This window comes from Azolla caroliniana, unplaced genomic scaffold, assembly GCF_043228905.1.
Source record: "Azolla caroliniana isolate FFs.n. ecotype wild unplaced genomic scaffold, voAzoCaro1.0.p SCAF_1, whole genome shotgun sequence".
In the NCBI taxonomy this organism is placed as follows: Eukaryota; Viridiplantae; Streptophyta; class Polypodiopsida; order Salviniales; family Salviniaceae; genus Azolla; species Azolla caroliniana.
In genome coordinates, this window is record NW_028230436.1 from 28604165 (window position 1) to 28624027 (window position 19863).

The 19863-nt window shown below is 36.7% G+C and overlaps 2 protein-coding genes and 1 long non-coding RNA gene across 5 annotated transcripts; 2 read left to right on the forward strand and 1 right to left on the reverse strand.

Moving 5' to 3' along the window:
- The first annotated feature begins 58 nt into the window (after positions 1 to 58).
- Positions 59 to 781, forward strand: LOC147869461 (adenylate cyclase). The gene has a single exon (XM_087329795.1). The coding sequence runs from the start codon at positions 84 to 86 to the stop codon at positions 696 to 698; it is 615 nt and encodes a 204-aa protein (XP_087185921.1). The 5' UTR covers positions 59 to 83; the 3' UTR covers positions 699 to 781.
- A 2732-nt stretch (positions 782 to 3513) lies between these two features.
- LOC147869462 (uncharacterized) lies at positions 3514 to 18835 on the reverse strand. 3 transcript variants are annotated; one of them, XM_087329817.1, is made up of 10 exons: positions 18625 to 18835; positions 17782 to 17859; positions 15569 to 15632; positions 14089 to 14363; positions 13937 to 13987; positions 13756 to 13863; positions 13592 to 13687; positions 13424 to 13522; positions 13277 to 13336; positions 10651 to 11241 (listed from the first exon to the last, which is right to left on the reverse strand). In XM_087329817.1, exons 1-10 carry the CDS (start codon positions 18757 to 18759, stop codon positions 11119 to 11121), a joined length of 1089 nt encoding a protein of 362 aa, XP_087185943.1. In that variant the 5' UTR covers positions 18760 to 18835; the 3' UTR covers positions 10651 to 11118. The 3 variants fall into 3 exon arrangements, with proteins under 3 accessions (XP_087185960.1, XP_087185943.1, XP_087185952.1); XM_087329826.1 differs by lacking the exon at positions 17782 to 17859; XM_087329834.1 differs by lacking the exons at positions 10651 to 11241; positions 13277 to 13336; positions 13424 to 13522; ... (3 more) ...; positions 14089 to 14363; positions 15569 to 15632 and adding exons at positions 3514 to 3841; positions 4290 to 4466; positions 4550 to 4669; ... (1 more) ...; positions 5332 to 5480; positions 5608 to 5677.
- LOC147869463 (uncharacterized) lies at positions 8094 to 18817 on the forward strand. The gene is made up of 2 exons (XR_015530748.1): positions 8094 to 8173; positions 18716 to 18817. It is a non-coding gene; the product is annotated as an uncharacterized LOC147869463 (long non-coding RNA).
- Positions 18836 to 19863: the final 1028 nt, after the last annotated feature.

Here is a 19863-nt window from a genome sequence, read left to right on the forward strand (position 1 = left end):
CTGTTCACATCTTATGAACCTCGAATAGTGAGTGACCAGGGAACCCTGTGCATTAGGGTTAGGGTTAGGGTTAGGGTTTGGCCATGGAGGTCGAGGTCAAGCTTCGTCTTCCCTCCGCAGAAGCTCATCAGAGAGTCGCTGACCTCCTCTCCCCCTACCACAAGGTCCACCATCTCCAACACAACTTCTTCTTCGACGGCAGCCGTGGCGAGCTTCGAGATCAGATGGTGGTCTTTCGCCTTCGCTTCTACGGCGCGGACGACTCTCGCTGCGTCGCTTCCTTGAAAGGCAAAGCTACCATCGTCGATGGCATCAGCACGGCCCCCGAAGAGGAAGAAGAAGTCAGCGACGTTGCCATGGCGAGAGCTTGTGTTGCAGATCCAAGTAAGCTTTCTTCGTCTGCGTTTCTTGGTTGTAAACTGATACGAAACACGTTTAACCGTTTCCACGTCCAAGAGTTCGTCTGTCTCGGCGGTTTCCGAAATGTTAGAAACATTTACGAGTGGGAAGGCCTGAAGATTGAACTCGATGAAACGCAGTTCGACTTTGGTACTCAATATGAGATCGAATGTGAGACTTCTAATCCTGAAAAAGCTCGATCTGTTCTCGAAGCTTTCCTGAGTCACAACAACATCCCGTTCACTTACTCATCTGCCTCCAAATTTGCTGTCTTCAGATCTGGTTCTCTTCCACCGTGAATCCAAGATCTAAAGCATTTCCTCACTGCAATTTCTGCCAAAATTTTGGAACTTTTAAAGAAATATATATATTTATTAGGGTTCCTCATTGAAAGATTTTTGCCTTATTTGTGCCTGTATTGTTATTGTTTCCATGACCTTCATCTAAAGCAAGGGAGCTAAATGTATTCTCCACTGAAAGAGTCATGTATTTAATCCAGAATCGTCTCTACTTTTATGTATCTAGATCATACTACATTTGCACAAATTGGTTCTTGGCTGAAGTGGTTCACATATTTGCACTCAAGTTTTCCGTATGTCTGTATCTGTTTTATCTAGGTTCTCCTGTATCAATGCAAGTTGGTTATTGCCTTAGTGAGTTAGCATGAAGGGCATGTCAGCTGCCGATAATACATCCTTTCATTTTGGTGCATTTCAGAGTTGTTGAACCTGAATTTTTATTATAGCCATAGAGTAAATGTTTGGAATCCAAAATGTTCTCTTTTGCTTTCTGGCTGTTGGCTTTGTGAAGTACTCCATAGCATCAAAAGTCATAAAATTGAGAGATTCATTCCACTTCCTTGCCATCTCTTATATGTTGAGAATGTATTATCCTTACCCGTGTTAAATTTAATTTGGATTTTCATATATCTCTGGATATCCTTTACTTATTTAGCTTTCTTTTGAAAATCTTGAGTAATCTCTGAAGTAAGTTGTAGATCTCCGTGTTTACCCTGTTTTGGTGTGTCATTTATCTTTTAGTGTTCTTAATCTATTGTCGTATTCTTATGAAATGTTTTAAATGCTATCTGAAAGGAACCCGCTTGTTTTTATCTAATCCTAACGAGTACTACCATGACTTAAGTGGTTTTGCATATTGTTGTTGTGCTGGTGTTTAGTACAATTTTTAAAAACCACAGAACCTTTTGTGAAGAACAAGAACCGAATTTATGCCCAAAGACCTTAATTGTGTACATCCTTTTAAGATACGGGCTAGAAGTTAGAACTATGATATGGCCATAAACTAAACCAAAGAATTAAATATATTGCAGTGAAAACTCAATTAAATAATATGAGTATTGTCAATGAATATGGTTTAGGATGTACTTGTTCTTGAAAATTACATATCTTCATCTGACTTAACTACAAGTTCGTCTCTATGGAGTAACACATTTTTTATTATTCGAATTTGTATAATATGAGGGGTGCTCATAGAATATGGTTTAGGATGTACTTGTTCTTGAAAATTACATATCTTCATCTGACTTAACTACAAATTCGTCTCTATGGAGTAACACACATTTGTTATTATTCGAATTTGTATAATATGAGGGGTGCTCATAGAATATGGTTTAGGATGTACTTGTTCTTGAAAATTACATATCTTCATCTGACTTAACTACAAGTTCGTCTCTATGGAGTAACACACATTTGCACACTATTTTCCTTGCGCAAATCAGGTATGACATTAATACAAGGGATTGGATTTTTTATTTTAATTTTAAAGAAAGCTTTTCGTAAATTAAGAACCTATTGTGCCATACTCTTCTGAGCCTTTAACGTAAGAGGTATGTGTGGGTAAAGAAGAGATCTGTGTGAAATTATGGTTTGACAATGGTTTGTAATGCTGATTATCAAGGGTAAAACCATATCTTATATTTTGAATCCTTTACTGAAAAATTTCATAGAGGTAACCTACTCAATAAATGCACCATTATATTAAATAGAACTACAGGCTGAAATATTCCATTCAGAATCTGATATTGAAATAGAATATCAGACACTGACAGACAGCGTACTAGAAATAGAAGAACAAATCACTCTTAAATGCCAGTCTCTGCCCTCTTTTCAAGATTTCTAGAAATTTGCGGTTGTACTAACTTTCGAGCACTGATGAGGACATTTCTTATATTAATCTATCCAAAAAACTGCCCAACTAAAACAACTTTTTTGTAACAATTGTTGATTCCATGGCTCGTGTTCGTCACTCATTCAAACTCGATCAAATCAGGATCCTAGAACAAAAAGCTTGGTAACGATTACGTCATAGATGATTAGATGCTGGCGCCCATAAATGAGAATGTAGGTGGGTTGCAGCACCCGACTATTTGTATGCAAATAATTCCTCACTCAGCCTTATCCAATAATACAGACATTGGACAGGCATAAACCGCAAACCAACACTTATTAGGGGGACAATCCAGAGGTATCTGGAGACAAATCAATGTTAAATAAGAAATCCTATCTCCCTAACTACGCTACACTTGGCTTAGATGACTTCAAACATGTTATTTACCATGGCAGTCTTGTCATTATAAAAAACAAGCCAATCACAACAAATAATAAAACACATTGCCAGTTAGAACTGCAATGAAGAACTTTACACATTTGGAAAGAAAGGAAGAGGTAATGGTTGGATGAGACAAGCTTCTCATTATACAGGTGCACCACAGCATAAAGAAAAGTCTGGCGGGCTTTCAATGAGATACATGAAAACCAATAGACAGAACACTACAACACTATCATGGGATCCCAACACGATGCTATGTAATAGAATGAGATGCATGATCGGTCCAACTTGATTTCTCAAAGCACAAGTTTACAGTACTTTTAAAGGTGATACAGTAGCCTATTAAGGTGTCTACCATATCATTGTTTGACTTCTGATATGTTTCATGCCGAATGTTGTGGATTAAATACCATGAAACATTCACATTTTATTACACACCAACACATCTAGAGTGATGAAGATTGAAATATTCACATTTTATTACATACCAACACATCTAGAGTGATGAAGATTGAAATATTCACATTTTGTATCTTATATCATCGATCCAAGAACATACTTCTGTTTCTAGTTTTCCAATTCTGCCAAAAATCCAAGTAATCTTACACAGAACACATTGCGCTCTCAACTGATGATTGAATATTCAATTTCTCAATTTTTGATCCAGTTCACACCATTTGAATAGGCAAAACTAATATCTAGCTACTAATAGAACATAAAATATAAGGAGCATTGGACTTGGTCCAGAGAAAAAGAAACGTGTAGAACCATATCACCGGTTGATGGGAGTATGCATGCGGTTTTCTATATGCCGGATCGCATCAACTGACATAATAAGGGTGTCATGTTGAAGAATGCTGTATACATTAAGCCCCTGCATAAAAAAATTCAATATTGTACGCTCATGTCAACTTTGGTGAGATTCCCTCACTCATATATGAATTATCTCATTTTATATAACAATGGCCTTATGCCCAAGCGGAATAATTTTAATCATAAAAAAGACACTCTAGAAATTGAAATATGAGATGTAGATAATATGACTTGTGACTTAGATGATCCAACTATTTCCAACATATAAATAAGACCAACCATGCAAGGTTTACACTATACATACCATTTTACACCGTTCCACAGCATAACTGTTGTGATTCCCATGCATCAAACACATGAGGCCATGTTGAACAACATTTGGGAATTATGGCAATTGCAAAAACAAAGATTTTTTTGTGGAGTTAAACCTACTGCTTTTTAAGCATGCAAATTTTCACTCATAGCAGACCTATGTAATCAACCCAGATAAATGTTTCTTGTTTATATACCTTAGCTGGCAGCACATCAGCCTCATAGAGGTTGCTTGTTGATCTGCATAAAAGTGTATTTACTTTGTCTGCTCCATCAACGATTAATACTCTTTTGCTTTGATCGAGTCCTTCAATGTACTTTGCCATTTCTTTAGTCTTATGTGATGCTGGTGTAACATCATCAAGTACCAAAAGCTGCATATGAATAACAATGTTATACAAGATATAAGATATGTGGCTGATATCAAAACGTCTGCAGTAAAATTAGAATGCCTGACCTTGCCTTCAGCAACTCTTGCTGAAAGTGCAATCTTTAATCCAAGCCTTCGGACTTTCTTTGGTAAATTATATGAATAGTCTCGAGGTTTAGGTCCGTGCATTGTAGCACCATGCCTAAACTGCCAGTATAGGAAAAACAAACAAAAATGAGCATTCATACAAAATGTGCTCATTTACATGTGAAAGTAGAGTTCACCTGTGGACCACGCAAACTTCCATGTCTAGCATTACCGGTACCTTTCTGTTTGTATGGCTTCTTACCTGTGCCACTGACTTCACTTATTGTCTTTGTTGAATGGGTACCCTGCAAGGTATCTACTTGTTATTATGATGCCTAAAACATCGCCAGGAGTATCCACTAACTAGTACTCAAAAGTTTGCAGATGTACAAACAAACTCAAAGACTTATTGACTGAAAGTTAAGCAGATTTCTTTATTAACCATATGTGGCAAAAAATATTGCTTTCAACGAACAGATTAAGAGCTATGGGATATTTACTCAGCAAACCTAATTTTTTTGGAAGGATGAACGGAATGGTAATCATGATTATGTTTTTGCTATGTTCAATTCTAATATGTAATAAGAAAATGAAAATGCTTATGTTGCATGGTGTTGCAAAGAATGTAATGCATCAATCCTTAGAATCAACAAAAAAACCCATAATCCTACTGCTAACAAAAAAAGTGAAACAGTTTCCTAAAAGGCTAATTAAACAATGACAATATATATTGTAGTGCAATATTAATTTCTGATTCATTAGTCAAAGCTTTGCCTCATAACCTGACGGCGCTTTGCTAGCTGCCAAACCACCACTCGATGAACAATATCTTTTCGAATTGGGACATCAAACACATCACCCGCCAGAACTGTTGTACCTTTCTCCTCATTATTGAAATTAGTTACTTTGATCTCAATGTCATTGTAACAGCCTGAGCATAAGGTAAATCCATAACTTTAGAAGGTACAAGTGCCAAAACATTTCCTTTCCACCCTAGTTAGAAGCCATGTCTATTACATCTATGGACAATTTATACAACTTTCGTGGAAATTCTCTACCTTGTTTTTCTCCTTGAGCATGAGTCGCTCGTAGAAATGTAACACCTCTGTTTTGCATTGAAATCCATGGCTGTATTCATAGAAACATCAAAACTTAGAAGCTCAATCGTATCAAATCTTTTCTATATACCATATGATTTTGTTAATGTCAAAGCAATAAAAATGAATTGGCAACTAAACAAGCTATAAACAATTCCACCCTTTCTCCCTCTTTATGGGCGTACATAAATTTTTATGTACCCATTTGAGGAACATGGAGTCAAAATGAGTCTTGTGCTTGTTTTCCGTATTATGTTGTTGATCAGGCACACCAATGAGGTTGAGATGTTAAATTATATTTCTCCATCAGAGTAGCGGCACAACAGAGACATATAAAGCAAAACAGAGAATAAAACAGAGAAATATAAAGCAAACCAACCTCATTATTTAGCGGCACAACTCCATACTCCACGATACTTATAAAAACTAGAAAGCCAGTGGAGTTTCTGCCATTTAAAGCTTTACAAATACATATTCCAAGCAAGAAAAATACCTTAAGGTTACCCCCCGAAGGCTGCACCGGCAATCAGATGCTTAACTCAGAAGAACCAGAAATATAAATAGTTCTCATCCTGTTGGGACATCTTAGAATGGGCCCCATGAAGGCATTTTTGGGTATGATATACCATCCCTACCCAAGGATTGATCATTGTTGAACAAGTATGGAAATGATTCCTGAAAATTGCTCTCAGATTTCTGTAGCATCCAACAGACGACGATCTTTCCAACCAGAAATTGACAAAAAGTATGATTCCTCAATTTCTTCTCTTGATTATCAAGGATATGATCCGGTCCTAAGTCAACTACTAAAGGACTATACAATTCCACAGTTACCATCCACTATTATTATCTTCATCTAGTAGACACTTTTTAATTTACTAACATGAAACACAGAATGGAGCGACTTCTTGGTGGTAAATCATGATTATAAGAAACCTCTCTTATCATCTTTATGATCATACACATAGCACAATCTCTCAGAGGTAGATTGGGCAGCTTAATAACAGAAGCAATATACTGAGTGCACACACTTCTTTAAAGGATCTAGAGGCACACTTCTTGTTAGCATGGAAATTCCTAAGTAAGTTCTCAACTCTAACACATTACTTGGCGCCAGACAACTCAGAATTATGGAGACCTTTGAAGGATCCATTCTCACCCCCTCAGTGGATATTATGTGGTCTAAGTATTCATCAACCTCTTGGCACAAGAAGGTTTTCTTATGATTGAAGTCCAATCTGCAGTGCTTTAAAACTCCAAAAACTATCAACAAATGATTTACGTGTTCATTTAGGATTTTGCTAAAGATTAATATAACCATACACATAATTATACATTTAGTGTTTTACAATTGTATGCATGTTGTCCTAAATTATATTCAATGAAAAGATCTGATAAGAGCTTACAGCTGTGTTCACACACAACCACGGGGCATGCTTTCATATAGTGGCCCCATGCATAAGAGTTACGATGGATGACCACCCTTCCCCTTGCCCACACAACATTACAGTCGTCTAATCACACCAACTCCTAGGGACATCTTAAAATGGCCCTCATGACCGTTTTGGTAATGACGTCAAATGTTTACTCTTCACTCATTTAAAAGGGAATAGTATCAGATCTGTTAAAGCTTTCGAATGCCTAGGCATTGATGTCCCTATCAACCATAACTGGGTTGACCAAGCTAATAGATCTTCGAATCCAAATGCAATGTCAATAATCTTCACATGTGTCAAATGCAAGAGGAGGAAGTATAACCCCATATCTATGGTAGGAGAATGCGATGGGAGAGGAGTAGCTTGAGCTAACGTCATCTACAGACACCTCCCTAATAATGAGCTCACGATGTGAGGATCTCACGCAACAATAACCATTCATGAACATCCAACAATGCTTTCTACCATCAATTACCTACTGTACCAACCTCACACAACTTATCCGAGGTGGACAAAGGCCTGCAGCTTAGGAACATGTCTCGTCTCTATTTAGAGACAGAAGGGATCTTAATAAAGTACAAGCAATCATACGTGGCTGCTCTGGAGACTTCTTGAATCAAGTTTGTTGGATCTCCCAGATAATGTTTTTGGGTTTCTCAGGGCATTGAAATGTCAACATCATCTCTATTCCTCGAAGCAGGGTCACAAAATGTATTTTTTTTACACCACATACATCGAGGATATTAAAAATTTCCACCATTTCCAGAAATGTCTTTATTTTTGGGTAAATTCACACTTTGAGACATTAACAATCAACACATAAGGAGAGTATGTGTGTGTGTGTCTCTCTCCCTCCCTCTTTAAGATTTGAGACGGTGTCTGTTGTTAAATAATAGATCATAGAGTTTGTAAAGTTGGCACAATTAAGTTACATTGGAAAATAGCTTTAAACTTCATTTCATTTCTAATCCTTTCTTCTCCCTAGCTCGCTAAATTTCATTTCAAATCTTTCTCTTACCGGAGGAGAAAGCGACTTGTAACGATCGAAAACCTTCGGAAGAGCAGCATTTCGAGTAGCAGCAGCAGTAGTAGTAACCGCAGTAGATGAACATGGAACCTTGGCCAGGATTTTGAATAATCCTGCCCTCATCTCTCTCTGACTCTGACCCTGTGAAGGAGGACGAGAAGAAGAAGAAGAAGAAGAAGAAGAAGCAGAGGAGGATGAATAGACCTACAAACGTAGTTAAGACAAACAGAGAGGGTTTTATTTCTCAAGGAAAACCTCCAAGTTCTCTTAAATTACATATGTAAGCCTCGCTCAAAAAACCACAACAAAACCCCACATGAAGTGGACTTTGTGGAGAATGCAGCACCAGCTTACACACTCAATCAAGCCTTTTGCTTATTTCCCCACATACCCCTATAGGGTAACATGGCCCTCTCCAATATAACCCTCCACTTCGTTTTCTAGTATTTCTCCAAATGCCTCTGTGCATTCACTTCCCTCCTCAACATGCCCTCTCCAACCAGAAGGGAAGACAATCTCATTAGTCATTCTAAATTCATTCACTCAACCGACATGAGATGAAAAAATTGTGGTTGTTGTGAGCCCAAGTGTCCACCACCGCAACTTGAAATTATATGCACAAACGAACGGATTCTTTCTACAACACAATCTCATTCTTATTGTAAATTCATCCAATAAACCAACATAGGCATTTGTGGCATGAACATGGAACTCTAACCATTCAACTACAACCAAACATGAAAATATGCCAATCTCGGGCATACTTTTTGGAATATCTAAGCACGGGTGCAATATATCAAAAACGTATTCGTTACTTGTATGCTCACAAAGCAAAGTTCATTTCGAGGAACTATTCCCTAGATCATCTGAGTCTTGTTCACTAAATCAAACAACAAGGTTCTTTCTAGAACAAAAGATAGTCACATTCATCATTTTAAATTCATTCAATCAAACAACATTATTGAAAATGTACTCGCGACTTGTATGCTCACAAAAAAATGCTTCATTTTGAGGGATGATCCTTGGATTAACACAGTTTTGCTCATTAAATTAAAGAACAAGGTCCTTTCAAGACCAAAAGACAGTCTCATCAATCACCTTAAATTCATTCAATCAACCAATATGAGATGAAGAGAGGTCGTTGTTTGGATAGTCTCAATCGTCGTTTTAAATTCATTCAATCAATCAACATTATTGGAAAAGGATTTGCTACTTGTATGCTCACAAAACAAGCTTCATTTCGAGAGACGATTCCATGGATAAACATAGTTTTGTTCATTAAATCAAACAGCAAGGTCCTTTCAAGAACAAAAGACAATCTCATCAATCATTTTAAATTCGATCAACCAATATGACACAACCACAATGTCGAATTCTACCCATAGATGAGAATTCCACACATTATTCTTTCCAAGATAATTTCGTTAATCCTTTTAAATTCATTGAATTAACCAACATGAGATCACGATGTGTGGTGTTTGGGATTTGAGCCTAGGTTTCCACGACCACAACGTGGAATTCCAACCTTACATGACAGTTCATTACATTAATCGTTGTCAACTCATTAAACAGACCAACGTGAGACAAAGAGATGTGGTGGTTGGCATTAAAGCATAAGTCTTCATGGCCACAACATATAATTCTAACCCCTAAACTACAACCACATATGACGCTCTAGGAATCAACAAAAGACAACCTCATGACCCATAGAAAACTTAATTGATCCAACCAACCAAAGACGTGTTTGCTAGGATTCAAGCACAAGTTTCCCTAACCGTAACGTGTAATTCTAACCATTAAGAGTACAACCATACATGAAAACATCTTTAATTTTTATAAAGTCAACTCTTTGATCCTTAAATGAAAGAACAAGATTTCCAAAGGACAATCTCATTAACAATCATAAATTCATTTAATACACAAGCATTAGACTAAGTGGTGTTGTTCCTCAGATTCTACAAAGGGCTCAACCTGGACATTTCTCCAAGATTATGGCTAAGGGTCTAAGTAGCACCATGGTGGCAGATAAAATAAATCATATCTCATTTGCATTCAGTTCCAAGATTCCATACTTCAAAGAGGCCATAAAGCTTCTCTTCTCAAATCAACAATTAAAGAATTTTTGACACCTTGCACCTCTATCCACATCGATTGGTCCCAAAAGTATGCTTATTCAGTCTTTTCAAACATCATTAGGGTATCATGGTTTTAAATCCCATTTCCTTTGAATTTTTTTTGTTGCAAGATGCATATTACAGGTCTCCATGTTGAGCATACTCTCAAGTAATTTCAAAAACATAAGTACTGTCCTGTGTATAAATAGGAGTAAATTATATCAATAAAAATAGCTAGGCCCCATCAAAGTATCTTTGGGATTCTTTACTTGGCATTACTTCTTATTCCTTTCTGTGGTTTTAGATTATCCCCAAGAGAATAAATTCGTATATCACTCCATCTCTATGATGCAAATGTCCATGTTGGAATAAAAACTAGCCTGCTATTCTCTGTCATGAAAATATCCATCTTGAAGCACAAAATTAATGAGTAAACAGAAATATATTTTGTCCAGATATAATCCAGTAATAAAAAAGACGCAACTACATTGACAGCAATGGATTGTAGCAATTAAAATCTAGAGCTCAAGTAGGATAGATAAGAAAATAGCTGACACTCCATGTCTAGAATGCATTGCTCAAATCCGTTTGGTAAAATGGTTCATATTTATTAAATCCAAGAGATGAAATGAATGCCAATTAACTTGGTAAGCTTTGCTACAAAGCTTTTGGCCACCTTTTCGAAACAACTATATCCACCAGCAACAGTCAATTAAGATTAGAATACTATTCTTCCTAGTTACTAGAATAAATGATATTCAGAACAATCCAGTGCATGGAATGTGCTTGATCTTGGAAAAACCTGACACAGATAAGAGTGGCATACTTTTAATCTAAATGTGTGTACGTACAGTTGTGGGCTCTATAAAATCACAAAGTTGTGACAAACTCTATTTCATAGCACATATGAGCTTATTTTCTTGTACTCAGGATCTGGTTTTCCTTCAGCATCAAGTATCAGATGGCGCTCAGCAACTGCACGCCAGTACTTCTCCTCGTATTCTTTTGGAGTCTTGATCTGCACACAAAAATCATAAAAAAGTTTAATCGTGTACACCTTGGCAGACTAGCACGGCGTTTAAAAAACAGAAATCTTCAATGTTACCATAGAAAGAAAGAAAGAAAGATATATTAACGTCTTTTAAGAGGCCAAAATGGCCTATAAGACCAAATAAGAGATTACATCCACAATTTATATAGAGAAACAAGATCGTTTATACAACCACAATTTGTGCATAGTGATGTGTATAAATTTCCACTCGAAAGAAAACAGAATCGCCCCTTTACACATCCATGGAGGAAAAGGAAATAAGCACAGAAGTCTTTCGTTTCAAAATTATGGGATATCCTTGCTAAAGAAAAGTAATTCAGTTGGCAGGGGTCACTCTTTATATGGATCGATTGTTCACACTGTTACTGGGGTAAAATCTCTTTCCCTTTCCAACATGGAATGTATAACATTAAAATGGTCATCTTCCAAAGGGGCATGCATTATTTCCAACATGGAATGTATAACATTAAAATGGTCATCTTCCAAAGGGGCATGCATTATAGCATGTACGTTCTTGAAGGAACTGGCCACTCATAGGGTACCAATCTGTAACTGGTCCCAAGAAAGTAACCGCTGGTGACATTTTGCTACCGCCTTCCGTCAAGATTATTGATGATTCACAATACATAGTTACTATCATCCAACCAATATCTCTAAACATTGAATCGAAGATTGAGAATGAGGAGAAACTGTAAAAATGTGACGTTTTCTTACAGCTAAAAAAGCTCGTGAAAAAGTGATGCAATTTCCTTTGTTGTGTGGAAGGAATATGAAGTAAGATTGATAAGTGAAAAGAAAATAGAATTGCTACCATGTCTAAAAGAGTCAAGGCCACCTCAGGATTTACCTTAGTATGCTACTTACAGATGTTAGAAATAAAAAGAGAAATAAAACACAACCGTTACCAGATCACCTAACTCTTTTCTTCAGAGGCCAACAGACCAAAAGAGACAGGGTATTCTTCATCTAGATTGGTAGTAAATTGCAGCTTGACCTGACTCCCATGGATCTTCCATTTCTGATCTAGGAACCAGAAGCTAAGGGCACCCCTTATATAGACCCAATTTATGTGAAGCTCAGGTAATTCAGAACATTTGATGTGAAGTTTAGAGGCCCTACCAAAGCTCAGAAAATGAAATATAAAAGACATTACTTAGAATATGTTTCCTAAGTTACCTATAGCAATTGATAAATGTTAGCGCGAACCAATGAAGTAATCAATTCTGTTGCTGATTCATAAAACAAAACTCAGGCTCCGGTGGAGAAGCATGTGATATGAACATACACATGCACAACCATTCCTTTTGTTTTTATAAACATACCTAGGGTTGGAATATATGGTTGCTTTGCAAACCATTATTAAAGAGGGGAAACCATCAGTTATCTTATAGTTTATTTGGTTGAAAAACATCCACATTCGCAGAACCATTTCTTTTGTTTTTATAACATGCATAGGAATATGGTTGCTTTGCACTCGACAGATTCATCAACTCCATTACTTGAGAGGGAAAACCATCCGTTGTCTTATAGTTAAATTGGTTGAAATGTACCACTCATAACGGCAATAAAAATGTAGGTCTGAGCCCTACTAAACCTATTTACTTGCTATACATAACTCACTAGTAAAACTCAAGTGCACACAGTGATGTATGAATAATATAAGTGAGGATGCAAGTTTTTCCTTTTCAATGAACTCCGAAAGAACATACCATACGTTCACCTACATGCATAATCAATACCTAAGCAATATGCCCGTAATCATTAAAGCTAGCTATTGAGACGCAATAAGATTGCAGAAAACCCAAAACATTTAGCTGTCTGCTCTGGTTTCTAAGAAGGCTTAGAAGGATGCTGAAAAATGCCACAAATAGCACTGTCGATGGACCATCATCAGTATACAGCTCTGTGGCTGTGAAGTTTTAGAGTGACCACGTGAACTTTTACATCTTATGTATAGCATCACCAAGATTCAGGTCATGAATAGTTTAAGTCAAATCCTTACCTTACTTAAAGCCAAAAACATCGCTTTTACGGTATTATGAGGGTTAGAAGATCCAACAAGCTGCAATAATATAAAACCATCAGAAATGTAGAATCTTTCAGATACATGCACTGGTTAATGTGGGCAACAATATTGTTTTTAACTTACTTTTGACTTCACACTTGTTATCCCGGCCAGAATCAGAATCCCTCTAACTATACCAGCTGCTCTGAACTTTCCTAATGTCCATTCTGGCCACAGTCGAACCTGTACAACAGAATTTGCCTCACATCTCAAAGTTTTTGAATGTTTCGTAACAATTCATCCACTATTTACCTTAGTCTTTTCATACTTTGCTTCCACATAATGATATATTGTTTTGTCTTTGAACCTCTCGAAGTAGTATAAGTTGTTTAGTGCCTTGACGCTAGCCTGAAGAAATGTTAATATTAAAACAGAGCTGTGACTAATACCATAAATTTTATGCAGAAACATATTACCTCTCTGATTGCACGAGTTGCCTTTGGACCTTTTCCTTTGGCCCATCCAGCAAGTCCATCACCATTGCCACAGATCACTAGAGCAGTGTAGTTTGTTTCCCCTCCACCCTAAACTCACTTTATTTATGTTTACTAGTATTTGATGATATTGTATGTAATACGTGTATCAGGGCATATCTACCTTTGTCACTTTGAAGGTTCGGTTCACATCTACCACCATAGTTCTGAATTTCTGTATAAATCGTATAGACACACTTCAGTTACTTCAAGAAATTATGTGACGCATATGATTTGCAGAAATTTTTGCTGCAGCCCTGTATCTAAACAACTAACCCTTAGAAAAATCTCCCTTTGCCTAATTCTTAAATAGGCAAGCCTCTCAGCTGCATTTTCTGGCTTGTCCGCATCTTCCTCCTCAAAGTCCATCTTTTTGTAGCTGCCTCCATCACGACCAATACTTCCACTAAATTCATCTTTAGTCTCAATTCCAGCACCTTCCTTACCTTCTACACCTTTCCGTTCTCCAGGTTGGCCATATTCTCTGTCAAAATCATGAAGCGTCCGTGCCCTTGTCCTCCCTCCTCCACGATAATGGCGCACTCCATAGTCTAGAAAGCAATATCAAATCAGAGGATAGAATTGTGATCCTAAGTAATAAAATTCAAGTAGCACTAAATCACACAATATTGGATACTGAAAGTTTGAAATTTCCTTCAAGTGATGTAATAAGAAGATATTCTTCAATTCTTTTTCTGTTGTTTAATATCGTATCGTTATCTTATATATAACTCCTTCAATAAGGTGGAATGCCCAGAATTATACATGGTTGATTTGCGTAACCAGACTAAAAGCTTTAGCAGTCTCAAAAATAAGCTTACAATATACTTCTAGAAAGCCAAGAATTGAAAATTTGAATGCCTCACATGCAATTTCAAAAAAGAAAAACGTAGGCATGTCAGACACTGGATTATATTCCTGGCTACCTACTTATCCAAGTAGATAGAAAACAATGCTGTCATTCTAATGTATTATTGGAAGCATTAGGGATGGTATCCCAAATTACCAACAATACATTTGATTTATGTATTAATAATACATATCCAAAGCCCACTTCCAATTCTCTGTTGATACTGACTTCAGCTCAGAGTATTATGGAAGCCCAGAGTTGAACACTGAGATGGAAATCAAGAAACTCTAAGAATGGGCTATCTTATCTTTGAGTTTCAAATTCAACAATGCCTGTAATGTCATGCACAGAAAAGCTGCCTGGAGTCATAATACCTTGACAACAAAGAATACATCAGGTGAATTCATACTCTCAACAATCTACCTTAAGAGCAGAAAAGAACCATGTTGGCATATGCTAGGGATGAATAGGAAAGGAGAAAACTGTGACATTTGTCTAAGCTCATGAATGGGTCATAACATGCTTTGTAGACATGGGAACAAGGGCTTACATAGAGTCTTCTGAATTCATAACGAGTAATAGATTCCAATGGGTGGTAGAATACCAATCAAAGTGCTAACTTGAAACTTGCTAATGAAGCTTCGAAATGGTGGTAGAATACCAAGCAAGTGCTAATCTAGCTAAAACTTCACCATCACAACTAATAGGAGAGGATATAAGACAATAGAAACCACATGTGAAGCTTCCAGGTCGACTCATGCTGGTCTTGCAATTTTCAAGAGGCAGGAAGCAAATTAAGTCATTGTTAAATAATGCCATAAAAGAAAAACCAACAATACGAACTCATAGCACCACCTATGCTCCGTGCTCAAAAACGTTACTCAAAATATTTGAAAGCACACATACATTGGAATGCGGTCAAATGATGATCCTTATCAACTATAACTGCAGAAAGACCAGAGGTTCTTGACTGCAACAAAAGACAGCATCAATAAGTTCATGTTAATAAAGAAAGTAAATCCACATTATTTATGAAAGTAAATCCTCATTATCTTCAGATAATTAACATAGCCCATCTAATGAAAACATCTTTGGAACTATACAAAATGTACTTTATCCATCGCAAAGAAGACAAGGTCACTCATGCTAGTATTTGCATTGCAAGCATACTTACTTTTGGAGAAATTCCGAAATATTAGAATACTTCTTTAATTCCCCAAATGCCCTTCAGTTTTCATTGATTTCCAAAATGCCCCCATCCAATCCAACAGAGACAAGAAACGGGTTCATTATTGTTGTGCTCATAAACTCTCATAATTCTCAAATATCAGAGTTTGTCTTTACTACCCCAAATGCCCTTCAGTTTTTATTGATTTCAAAATGTTCCTGTTCAACCCAATAGAGACGGGCACGGGGTCACCCTCTGTCTATTTAAAGCATTTGCCTATCTTTAACATGCACCTTACCTGTACAGATAATTCACTATTGCATGCATGAAAGTTTTCCATTCTTTCCCCTTCATCCCCTTTGGACTGTGTCGAAAGCCTTCTAAAATGTACAAACCAGCAGTACACTGGTTGTTCTTTACGCTATTTCTCCTCCATTATTGCCCGCAGAAAACAAGATGATCAATATTAGCATGTGTTTGGAGAACAAAGCTGCTTGTCCACCAACAGTCTTCTTGTATTTTCAGCCCATTAACAGAATTAATGTTCATAATATTGCAGTAGGAGTTACCCATAACAAGATCGTCTAGTAATCATGCAAGATTATTGTGGGCTGATTTCTACTCCCTTTTGAATAGTTTCTTGATCCAATTATCTTGCTAGCAGAAGAAAAATTGTGTGCTGCCTGCTTTAATAATGCATCTATTCCTTCTTTGGCCACTGGGACCAATCCATTTTAGTATTGAACAGTTATAGATGAAGTGTATATGCATCCAGCCCTGCCAGTTTTAAGTTTTTTCAAGTTTTTCATATTGCCGTAAACTCAAAAGCTTCCCTTGCATTCCAAAAAACATGTTGGTTCACCGTGCATAATTGGCCACATATATCAATAAGTAAATCAGGGAAAAATTGTCGATAAAGAGAATGTGTTGGTCATCCTATACATGCATGCAAGGATTGAACATATGCAGGTAGAAATCACTGCCTTTTGCCAGACCCGTATGATGACATGCATGCATAGAAAGAAATCATGGTCAGTTGGCCAATGCAACCAACTTTGATATTCTATGGCACTAGTTTTCTGTATTATGTTGTTGATCAGGCAAATCAATAAGGTTAAGCTGTTAAATTATATTTCTCCATCGGTCTATGAATGGAATGAATGGATGGTTATGTGTGAGCAGGTCATTATATGCCAGGTTCTTATAACTATTTTCCTAAAGAAGTGCATTAAAGGGGTTTTGGATCCATGACGAGTATATTGAAAACATAATCACTTATGATACACAATAGATTTGTTTGCTTTGACATGAATTCAACTTATAGCCTATATTTAATATTTAGTCAGATATATAATTAAGCACACAATAGTTCATACTTCATGTTTGGACACTGGTATCATGCTTCATGCTTCATTTTAATATCAGTATGTTGTTATTTGTTGTGATATATTCTCATATCTAATCTAATTTTGTAAATTCCAGTTTTTCAACACTAATAAGTCTAGATTGTTTAAATGCAAGATTTACATTATCTTTATGATGTATAATATATATAATACTAAAATTTAAACTTCTTTTAGGGATTTATGTTTGTCGTTTTATAAGGGAATCAAAATAGTACGTCCCCTATTTATTCACCAGTTTCAAAGTATAATATTACGGCTAGAAGACTGTCCCATTTTCCTTGACTCTAGTAGGGTGGAAATCTTGAGTAAATATCCCTAATACAGGGTAATGCAATAAATTTCTCCACTTTATAACATCTATTGCAGTAAATTTTCTATTCTTTTGCTTCACACAATATCATCTTACCAAGAGGTACAAGCTCTCAACCTATATTTAATCATACCTTTGCCACATTTGTTTAAAAATAACAATATGATTCAAAATGAAAATACTGACAGTCCAATTTCAAATGAGATTTTAGCTATAGGAAGTTCAAAAAGCTCACCGTTGCAAGGAAATCATTTTTATTCCTACTCAAACAACTGATCTGAGATCTTTCTTGCCTTGCAGAAAGCAGCAATCCCTATTTTGTCACCAAATGAGAACAAAAAAGAAATGAGAATAAATTTTAAAAATGTGTGCATACAACAAAATGCATAAAGAACTGCACTCTATTTAATTTCATTTACCTCTGTTGTACTGTTGGATACAATACATACTTGTTGGGTATAATATATACAATATATACTTTCTGTGAATATAATACTCTAGCAATCAACATGGCTAAGAGCTTAACCATGGTGGTAAGAACTGTCAAAATCTAAAATTCAGCAGTCAGTACTGCATTATGAAGATTCGGCAATTGAAATGGTTCAGAGTTTCCAATACAATATATACTTTCTGTGAATATAATGCTCTAGAGATCAACGTGGCTAAGACCTAAACCATGGTGGTAAGCACTGTCAAAATCTAAAATCAGCAGTTAGTACTGCATTATGGGGATGAGTGGTCATTGAAGTGTTTCACAGTTTCCAATAACAAGGAGTTTAAATACTCAGTCAACACACTTAGAGCTGCTACTCAACTTGGAAAATTGACACAGACACAGTCCGATCTGGAACTGAGGTTTGGGGAGGAAATATTTCAACAAGATTATTGAGTGAAACAGAGAAATATAAAGCAAACATACATCATTATTTAGCGGCACAACTCCATACTCCACAACACTTATAAAAACTAGAAAGCAATGGGGTTTCTTCCATTTAAAGTTTTACAAAATACATATTTGAAGCAAGAAAAATGCCTTGAGGGAAACCTCGCTAAATGTAATATCAAATCTTTTTTTTACCTGAGGAGAAAGCGATTGGTTGCGGTCGAAAACCTTCGAAAGAGCAGCATTTTGGGTAGCAGTAGTAGTATTCGTAGTAACAGCAGTAGAGGAAGATGGAATCTTGGCCAGGATTTTGAGTAATCCTGCCCTCATCTCTCTCTTTCGCTACTCTCTCGGACTCAGACCCTGTGAAGAAGAAGAGGAAGAAGAAGAGGAAGAAGAAACAGAGGATGAATACACACCTACACACGTAAGTAATTAAGAGAGAAACCTCCAAACTCTCTTAAATTACATATGTAGCCCCCTCCAAAAACACAACAAAACCCCACATGCACCGGCTTACACACTCAATCGAGCCTTTTGCTTATTCTCTCTCTCTCTCTCTCTCTCTCTCTCTCTCTCTCTCTATATATATATATATATATGCGTCCGGAGATACTAGCTCTTGGTATAACACTGTCGTAAGTTGGTTACTTGCAAATGGCATAGACATTAATAACCTACCTCCCCTTAAGCAATCATGGGACTGATCAAACTTTAATCTCTCATGAGGACCATAATAAAGTAGTACGCCAAGAAATATGGCAATTTTACACTCGATATAAATGGACCACCCCACAAGAACCACGGAACACTTCATGCACTTCTCTAAGTTAGGTTTTATTACACGACCAAAATATCTAGATACATTCTTATCAAATGCATTAAGGGTGGCCATTGGACAACTTAGGATATCATCTCACCAACTTGAGATTGAGAATGGTCGTGCTAATAGAGTTCCTAGAGAGGAAAGGCTATCTAGGTTATGTCGCATAGAGATAGAGAATGAGTATCACTTTACATGCAAGTGTCCAACTTATGCCGAGATAAGGCAAAATACTAAGACATACTAGGACCATCTCCAAACTATTAGATACCCCAGATATAAAGAGACTAGGTAAGTATATTGTATCACTAAAACAACATAGGGAGAATAAACTACAAAGTGTTAACCATAACCATTATAATATTCACCAACATGTAACTAATATAAATTTTCAGGAACAAGGGGAGACGATGAATGTGGACACACCTACACCACTCGGCCTCTCTCTTGATGAAGTAGAAATGCAAAGAACAACCAAACACCCTCGAATGTCGGGCTTCAAAGCAACTTGGCGTGGAGTACAAACAATTAAGAAGATAAGGGAACGTGAGCTACGCCGCCTAGAAGCTATGGTTGGGGTACCTTTTACATTGGGGCCACGGGCCACATCC